We start from the raw sequence: 10,335 nt of genomic DNA, 5'->3' as shown, positions 1-10,335 counted from the left end.
TATGAATATCACATTTTTTAGTTTTAAAAGTTTAAGTTGTTTTAGTACCAAATACCATGCACTGAAACTCTAGAGCATTGTGATTATTAAGATGGTGTAATATATTCAACGGAGTATACGCCCTTACAGCAACCAAGGTCATTTGACGACACGAGACAGGGAGAACGCAACAGTACAAAAGAAAAGCAGGCCTGTAATGGGTGGAACAGATCTATTTTTGTCTCAAATATAGGTAATTTGTTTCATATATCGAGTATCATTTATCACGATGCGCTGTCACGTAGGGATTTTTTGTGAGCCTGCAGATGCTTATTCAGGTCAGGAATCTCACCGAGCCCGACGGAGGACGGAGATAATGAAAGCGACCTTTCCTAGGGGCTACAACGACTAAAATTGTAACACTCGATTGATAACAACAGAGAATGAATCAATCATTGTCTTAAAATTTAAAACAGAAAGTATAATCTTATACTGATGTCTTTCTGAAATTTCCCGAGAAACGACTCACAAGGTGAAGAAATATGTAATTTAATGAATACCGCGTATTGCTTTGTTTTCAATGCCATAATCGTAATTAGGAGATAATGCCGTGTATTGTTTTGTTTTCAATGCCATAATCGTAATTAAGGAGATAATACCGCTTATCGTTTTGTTTTCAATGCCATAATCGTGATTAAGGAGATAATGCCAATTATTTTTCCTTTTAACTCATTATTTTAGTACCGATATTAAACACCTACCGATTTTCAACATGCAAAAATCAAATTCCCGCTGAAGTTTAAGATGAAGAGTGTATCACACACATTGTCTTATAGTTTTTTCAATGAACACAGACAATGTTTAACGAGGAAATACCGTATATTTTTAATATTGGACTAGTATTTCTCACTTGGTCACGGGGAGGGGATGTATATTAACACTTTATAATGTTGGACTATTGTATATCACTAGGTCACGTGGAGGGGATGTATACTAACCTTTTTTAATGTAGAACTATTGTATCTCACTAGGTCACGTGGAGGGGATTTATACAAACCCTTTATAATGTTGGACTATTGTATCTCATTAGGTCACGGGGAGGGGGTGTATAATAACCCTTTATAATGTTGGACTATTGTATCTCACTAGGTCACGGGGAGGGGGTTGTATAATAACCCTTTATAATGTTGGACTATTGTATCTCACTAGGACACGGGGAGGGGGTGTATAATAACCCTTTATAATGTTGGACTATTGTATCTCACTAGGTCACGGGAGGGGGTGTATACTAACCCTTTATAATGTAGACTATTGTATCTCACTAGGTCACGGGGAGGAGGTGTATACTAACCCTTTATAATGATGGACGATTCTATGTTTACCGTTTTCGTCCCGGAAGTTACTTTTGCTATAACATTTTTGATTTCTATTTCAATAGAGGTCTTTATGCATTTGACAATTGGTCTAGTTTCACCAATCTCTGAAAATTAATGTAGTGTCATAAGAATGCAACATTATTTATGTTGTGAGACCCATATTGTACATGCATGTCTGTGTCAACAGAAAGGGGTATCACGTTCACCAGATCTGTCAGATAAGGCTTCACATATATTTTGTTAACACCATATAGGGAAAGGGTAGTGTTAAATAGGACTGTCGACTCGGAGGTTTGGTAATTCAGTGGTAGAAATTATCAGAATGGTTCCGCTGAAAATGTGAATTTATCTTCACTTTGCTCTAGTGAGATTTTACTTCTCGGATTTCTTCATAGTGACAGGAGTACGTAACATTTGGTTTACATAAGTGTGCTGTTGTAAAGTTCATCGCTCGGAATTACAAGGTAAGACAACTACTACAGAATAACGTGTTTGTTTTACGTGTGCATTGTTTGTACTGATTATAGTTATACTGTAGAGTAGATACCCCTGACATCTTTTAAAGATGTTATTTTGTTAGCGTTTTTCTCGCCATACTGATAATTATCAAGTTATTTGGCGTTTGCATTTCCCCATTCAGAATTTAACGTTTCTATCGACCTAATTACTGGGGAGACAGTGTTGCCAATTCCCGTCGCGTTCCGTCCAGTGGACAGCGCGTCCCATTCTGATTCAATGTTAACAATACAATATATTTACAATTTATCAAATGATCACGTTTATTGCATATTATATAAAATTATACATGTTTACACCACAGAAAGCAGCAAAAAAGTTGCATATTCAGAACTGATACCCCCCCCCCACACACACACACACACACACACACACACAAAAATATTGATGACAACGCTCTTATATCGGTTACTATCAGTGTGTTGAATCATTAGCATGAAACCTAATGTTAAAGTCGCTGTGATCCGAAGAAAAAGTAGCCTTCGGATTACCCGTCGTCTCTCGGCTCCTGAACAGTTAGTGACCGGCCAAACATTGTATTACGAAAGAGTATGTTCTAGTTATAATGTGAGATATATGACAGCTCATTGTTAAGCACGGGTACTAGTTTCATATTTAATACCTGTTTCCCTATACATCCAAACAACGGTTGCTCGGGCAGTCTATTGTGAGCTTCGTGAGAAACTTTGACGCAAAAATTGTATGCTATCGCACATGCTTGGAGTATTTCTGTGTTTTAAATGATATTTTGCTTTGATAATTCTTAAATTATGTGTTTAATGTTAGTTAAAATAAAACAAACGAACATTTAAATATTATGCAACCAATAGCGATACTGATCCCCGTCAAGTCTCTCTCTCTCTCTCTCTCTCTCTCTCTCTCTCTCTCTCTCTAAGTCAGTGTATAAAAAGTAGATCGATAATATATCACCCTCTTCGTTGTAGTTACGCAATATCAACAATTTTTCATCCAAATTTACATTTCAGATGTGATGTTTACCTGTGCATGTCATTCTTGCAAAAAATGAGCCATAAAATTCTATCTTCGCCGACAGTTTTCATCATAATTTACATTTCAAAAACTCAATATAGTGAACTGATTTTTGTTTATCTGTGCATACCATTCATTTACAAAACGAGTAATAAAATTCTACTTTCGCACGCTAACTTTTAGTAATACTGTACACTTAAGCTCTTTTCCATTTCAAATTATCTACATTTTGATCAGCATACATTTAGCGAAAACACACATGGCGGCGCTTAAATTGTCTGGGGATGTTTTTGACTAGCCAATGATCTAAGTGATGGATGACTGACTCAGAATCAGGTAGCTACAGCTAAATCTGGAAAAGTGTTTAATATTCAAGAAGAGATTGACGTTTGACAGATTGCGTCAATTCAGGTGTACAAGTAATGATATTGGTCTATCAGGCGGACATAAATGGGACATTCCTGAATTGCCCCTTCCCTTGCCTATCAGCAGGATGTACTAGATTTAAAGTAAGTCGCACATGCACTAGCTTAAAGTATTCATAGTGATCAACAGGTTAGTGATTACCACCAAGGCCTGATAAGATGACTAAGGATAAGCTGTTGGGACACCAATGGGATGAATTTTGCGATATATACTATTATTACTTAAAAGTTACGATTTTGATCATGGTCACAGTCATACATGTAGGTGTAGTAAAGATCTCGATCGATATGCTATTACTTGTGGCCCTACTGCCACAGTTAAAAATAAGATCATGATCCATATGATATTACTTGTGGCCCTAGTAATAGTGATAATAAACCTTTACCGCCATATCTTGCTTAATGTGATTTCAGTCTTGTAAGGCTGGTGATTTTAATATTTGCCTGACTGGTGTACTTTGAAATGTCTGACGCTTTAAATAAAATATATCTTAACTTATCTGTCCTTATTAGTTTTAAAATTAAAAAGGTCAGCTTTTCCAAATGATATAGATGTTTACGATCCGCGGAGTTGGTTACTACGTACCTGCTATCCATCAAAAAAATCATTAGCGCCATTGTACTATTAATCAGAACAGAACTGGTACCCTGTCTTTGTTTCCTGTGTGGAAAACGCATTTAACGCGAAAACAAGTAATTATGATATATAATCTTACTTATCAATAATATGAATCTTTATGTGAAACATTGACGAAACAGAAAACTTTCCACTACCAGGTCAGAAAACATTACAGTATCATTTAAAGAAGCTATTTACCTCGTTATAGACACGATCATTGTGAAAAAACTGTAAATATACAAATAAATCCTTGATTCTTCCTATCACATAATTTTATGACGATTTTTATCTGAATTCGTCTGAATCACTGTATCTATAATTGATAGGGTAAACACAAAAAAAATGTTAGGGGCAGAACATGGTGTGGTGATGGGAGACCACTCGAAATCGAATGCCAGTGCGGAAAGTCTGTGAGAAAGATTAAAATGCTGTCATAGGCCGTCACCGACGCACTTTGCAGCAGAAGTCAAAACGGTGCCACGCAGGACAAACCCTATACTAGCAGTTTAACCGTAGTTTCTCCGTTATAAACGTTTAAGAAGCGAGCAACAAGAAAGAGCAGAGTGGCAATATATTAAAGAAGTATGGAACATTATTGGCAAGAATTTTTTCGACCACATCAAAAGCAACTTCGCAAGGGTCACTGGAAGCCATCATGACGTCCAATGTTCACGCTTTATGTAATGATTTGAAGGAGCAACAGTAGAAACTATGATCTAACTACTACGAAGCTATCTCAAAGACCAGGAGGAGAGACTACATCAGAAAGGAATCAAAATTATGAGAGAGACATAAAGAGATCAAAGATCCGTGCAGGTTTTCCTGGGAGTCTCAAATACTTAAGTGGGATGCAGCTGATTATTCCAGTCGAGAACAGCGTTACAATTACACAAAGAGATAGTAACAGGATAAGGTTTTTCACCGAAATCGTCATCATGGGAATAAATTTCATCATCAAGGCATCACTGTGGAGGCACTGAAGACCAAAGAAGGAATCGGTTATCTGTTAAACAGCGAGTTTATAGATAACCCGGTTAACACCAGTCAAGTACAAACCAGATTGTTTCTAACGTACTGAAAAGTGATATTGTAGTTCCGTCATAAGACGTGAAGGAGGTGGACTCGGTTAAATGGACTGTTCACATTGGTGGTTCAGGAGAAGATCACATATACACATCACAAGTGACTATCGAGTGCCTTGGTAAATGATTGGATGATAAACTTGCTGACCCGCAGAACCAGAAAAAGCATAGGAACGCAGTCGTTAGAAAGTTCTTCGGAGTTTCAGCAATCTTCGAGTCTATGCTATGTAGCCATTCCACTGAATTGACAGCAGTTGTGGAAGAGTCGAAGGTGGCGTAAGAGGTTGACAAAATAACGCAGGTAGCAATAGCAGAGAGTATGTTAAAACAGTGTCATCATTAGGAACACGGGTTGCTGGGATGTTGGGTACACACGTATCCATCAATGAGAGAAGGTCAATGCAACGCAGTAAGGAATCACAACAGAGCGAGCAGTGGCTGGTACAGAACTGCAGAGAACTGAGTCAATAATTCATTGTGACCTTCCTGACTTGTACGATTTACTCACATAACCTGTCAATCTGCAACAGTATGGATTGACGAAAGAGCCATCCTGTAAGCGGAGAAACCAAATACATTTTGTAGGCGGCTTTTACCACTTACAGCAGTGGAAAAACCGATGGTTGCACAACATACTGCGCTTATCAGTAGATATATCCTCGGAACTCCTGACAAAGCAATCTGCACGGAAGACAGCTTAATCTGACAGACATCTATCAAGGGGGGGGGGGGGGGGGGGGGGGAGGGTTTAGAGATATTGAGGTCAAGGCTGAAACATTATATTGCGATGCCTGTGCATTTTAGAGTCAGCGTCCCCTTTATAGCTCGCAAAGGGATAATTGAAATCCAATAGGTCAATGTCAATGTAATGATTTCATGATGAGACTTAGGCTGGTAAGATTGAAAACGATACAGGAAAACATGGTGTTAAGTTCAGAAATTATATATACTTGGGAACACACCTGGGAAATAATTTTTGTTCACCTGGTCTGAAGGACCTAGTTGTGCTTATGCCATACCCTGTGACCATCCGTCTGCTGTGTCTAGCACATACGTCAACAAATTCTACTACTGCTTCTTAACCAAGGATTTGAATTTAGAAAAAAGTGATAAGAAGCATCCTTATTTGAAAGATTAGGTAATATGGTATAAGTTGTGGGGTTGAACTCCAAGGAGGCTCATGGGCGGGGCTAAAAGGGGGACTTTATTGCTACAAACGAATTCTTCTCTTGAACTAAGAATTGTATATCACTCATATTTGACTAGTAGCATCCCTAGGTGATGAGGATTCAAAATACTACAAATATTGGGGATAACCCACAAAATTGAATCGTAGCATGCCTAGGCAGTCGGGATCGTACAAATGGGTTAGGTGGAACTAATTTTATATAAACGGTTGTTCTGGATGGGGCAATAAGAGAACCCAAATGGAATAATGGAAATTAACCCGGGGCCCATTAAAGGAAGTCAGAATTGGTTATTAAAGTTTTCAACTTAATTTGCTTGTTATCTTTTTTGGAACCAGAAAGTTAAATGGTAGGTAAAGGAACGCGTTAATTTCAATGCAAAGTATTGAATAGTAGATCTAAAACTGGGGAAAAAGTATTTGTAATTTATTTAAATTGAAATGAGTGTTCTGCCATAGTCACTGAAATATCCAGTTGATCTATACATGCCCTCTGGGCATCATCATGTCTTGTGAGTGGGATTTTGCTGGAGGTTCTACCTCCCTGAACAACTCATGTCAATATGATTAAATGAAACCAGTGAAGGTCTGATGGAAATTTCACTGAAAACACTACTATAAAGCTAAGAAGGGTTTTATATGTGTATCAGTCATGAAAAATACTGATTGTAGTCATTTATTACCGGTATATAATGTTGAAGAGCATGTGAAATAAGAATTAGTATTATGTAACAATCGACGAGAGTTGCCGAATGTATAGTCCGGATATAAATTTATAAAACTTATATACATATATAGGTCGGTGAGCGATTTTTTTTGGAATATATCCTAATATTCGTCTGGTCAAAGTTCTAGCTCTCAAGAAGGCATGCAGATACTGATAGTATGAAGTAATTTGATTGACAGATGACACATTAAACTCTCCCTTATGACGGAAATCAGTTCCCGAACAAGCAGAGACTTGTATATCAGGTATATACGTCTCTGGAACAAGTAAGCAAACCTAATCAGACCTTTGTCCGAGACTGAAAGCATAGTCATACCTTCTAGGACTAGTTCATCTAATTACGTCATATAATGCAGCTGAAAGAACTAATGTACACGATGGACACGACTATTGCACAAGTTATTGTGACAACAAAATGGTTAACCTGACAACAACCAGGTAGATTTTACACATTTTTCTTAAAAGGTACAAAGACTATGTTGTGATTAAAACGTTTAGCGTATGAAATTGTCAATGAACTAATTTGAATGGCGAAAGTTTGTAGGCAGAAATGCAAAAATATTAAATGCGATATAATTTTGAAAATATTTACAAGTAGCACTATCAATGGTTTCTAAACATTTAGCAGCCATATTTGTATTGACTGCGTTCGTGTGACCTGGCGAGATATCACGTGACACGGTAATCCTCATGCTGAAAACAGTTTCCTGTGAGACGTTAATCACGTGACTCGCATTACAAATATGGCCGCGAAATGTTTTGAAACTTTGAGTTTGATTATAACATCAGTGGAATGGTCAAGTTGATGTAATTTGATAAGTATGAAAGTGAACCATATTTCGATATACATGTATGTTTGTTTGCTACCCACTGGTATTGAATAATTAAGAACATACACTGGAGTGCCGACATCTCGGGATGGCAAAAAATGGGTCGCTATGACGTACTTTTTGACTATGGGTTGGTTATTCGATTTGTTTTATTTTCAACATATCAATGCATCATAATTATGATGAAAATTCCAAAAATATCATTACGTTTCGTCAAAATTGGGCTAATCGTGAAATTGACCCTCAAATTGACCCCTTCGTAACTCGTAATGGTCGCTGACCTGACCCTAATTTCAACTCATATCATGACCACCTAACCTCAATTTATCTATAAAAAAAAAAATAATAAAACTTATGTGTGATAGCCAATAGAAAGCCAAAATTGGCACTCCTCCTTTATCATATGATGCTAGGTTCACGAGGACACTTGACGTGACAAGATAAATCCGGAAGTACTTGCGTACACAGGGACCGGAAATTGGATCGAGCTGTGTCAATAGGTTACTTCCGCCGATTTTATAAACGTTAATTAGAGAGTAACTTGGCAATTTGATATCGAGTAAAAGTCCTGGATCATTTCTCTCCATAAACGGTAAGTTTATATCACTTTGTTTGCTTTAAACTATCAGCGCTGACTACCTCATTAAACAATAGCCGAAACCGTGTTACATAAGTAAAACTGTTTAATTCAGTGGCCATTTCCACAGTCACACGGGCGTAGGAAATGTCCTGGAGAACGTATATGCCTTGTATTTTGATAAACAAAAATTAATACGATGGTTAATTGTTCTGTGAAGAAAATCCTTAACCGTGTATATTTATACAATAATATAAATTCCAGTGCATGTTATTCGAAAGTAGTGACCTACTTCTGTCCAAGAATATATAGTCAGTATCGTGACGTCATATTTTATTAATATTCAAGTACTTCCATACAACATCACAATAAAAATCATACATACAATAGAATTATGATTCGAAAACAAGCTAAAATCTTATAAAGCTATCTTACTTATGCCTGTTCGATGTAGTTACCTGCTCGCGCACATCATTCTGTACGCGATGAGTTGTATGAATTATGCCATCTTGTCCGATCCAATCAAACTGACCCCGCCTTGTTCCTACCCAACTTGAACACCTTGATCGCTCCCCTAGATCTCATTCCTAAGCCCCTCCTCCATCCCCACCCCCACCACTACACAATATCGCATTCCTAAACCCCCCCCCCCCCCATCCCCATCACTACACAACATAGCATTCCTACCCTACTTGAACACCTTAATCGCTCCCCCAGATCTCATTCCTAAGCCCCTCCCCCATCCCCACCTCCACCACTACAAAATATCGCATTCCTAAACCCCTCCCCCACCCCCATCCCCTCCCCCACCACTACATAACATCTCATTCTTAAACCCCTCCCCCATCCTCATCCCCATCACTACACAACATCTCATTCCTAAGCCCCTCCCCCATCCCCACCTCCACCACTACAAAATATCGCATTCCTAAACCCCTCCCCCACCCCCATCCCCTCCCCCACCACTACATAACATCTCATTCCTAAGCCCCTCCCCCATCCCCATCCCCACCACTACATAACATCTCATTCCTAAGCCCCTCCCCCATCCCCATCCCCATCACTACACAACATCTCATTCCTAAACCCTTTCCCCGCTCCCATCCCCATCCCCACCACTACATAACATCTCATTCCTAAGGTCAGGGAGGGTTAGAGATGGTTGGTACCCCTCCAGTCTTACCTAGTACTACTGGATTCGCCTCTTTGGCAAAATAATCAATTTCACTGTCTTTAACGAGCAGCACAAATGCTGATAAGGAATATACTCCTGTAACTGATTACAAATTATCTCGAGGGTTCTGAACACTGAGAATGGTCTCACACAATGTCTTATCAAACACTCGGTGATTACTTCTTAATTAGTCATTAAGTCTTGGCGAGAGTTAAAACCTGGTCCCAGTTTCATCAATATCCCTAACCTCAGGGCAGTCTGTCTTTATATTCAAATCCATCGTATGTATAACATTTAACAGGGACAATATCTTATTTCATGAAACTTTCCGAAACTGTTGTCAGAGCAACTGGGACTTGTCCGTCCGTCCGTCCGTCCGTCCGTCCGCCCGTCCGTCTACATGTCTGTATGCCAATCCCTCGTGCACGTGTCATTCTGTTGTAACAAACAGTGCTTGATCCAAAGCGAGGCTTATTACATTTGGTGTGCCCTCGGCACACAGATTGGCCACGAATTTCCTGTGGCAGTGAACCTAGCCTGAAACTGTGATAACCTGATTCCAACTCGTATAAACACCGACTCCTATTAAACTGTATCTTTTAACTGTAACTTCATTAGTGAGAGAACATAAGTATATGGGCCTTATCCTGCTACCAATTACCCATTTGATTTATTCTATAAAATCTTTGTGAAAGGAAGTGAAAAACCGTAACGCCAGGGACAGTAGTATAATGTGTTGGCCTAAGGAAATTTCCTTCAACAGCAGGCGATGTTGACTTTTCAAGGTAACGACCTGGTTCGCGTTTGATATTATTTTATATAAACTTTATTTCATTCCATTTTCACATAGTATA

General features: G+C 38.5%; 1 protein-coding gene across 3 annotated transcripts in view; it reads left to right on the top strand.

Annotated features, from left to right (window-relative positions):
• Positions 1-3,351: 3,351 nt before the first annotated feature.
• The window catches only part of LOC117343178 (solute carrier family 23 member 1-like), a 46,232-nt gene continuing 39,248 nt past the window's right edge, over positions 3,352-10,335 (top strand). The window contains exon 1 of one of the 3 annotated variants that reach the window (XM_033905514.1): positions 3,352-3,370. Coding sequence is in view for 1 of the 3 variants with exons in the window: in XM_033905509.1 (XP_033761400.1) it covers positions 10,251-10,266 (16 nt within the window). In the remaining 2 variants the exon portion in view is untranslated. Of the gene's footprint in view, positions 3,371-8,236; positions 8,323-10,180; positions 10,267-10,335 lie in introns of those variants that run through there. The other 2 variants (XM_033905511.1, XM_033905509.1) reach the window with 2 other exon arrangements.

This window comes from Pecten maximus, chromosome 15 (assembly GCF_902652985.1).
Source record: "Pecten maximus chromosome 15, xPecMax1.1, whole genome shotgun sequence".
Classification (NCBI taxonomy): Eukaryota; Metazoa; Mollusca; class Bivalvia; order Pectinida; family Pectinidae; genus Pecten; species Pecten maximus.
This window is presented reverse-complemented; position numbering and strand designations above follow the sequence as displayed.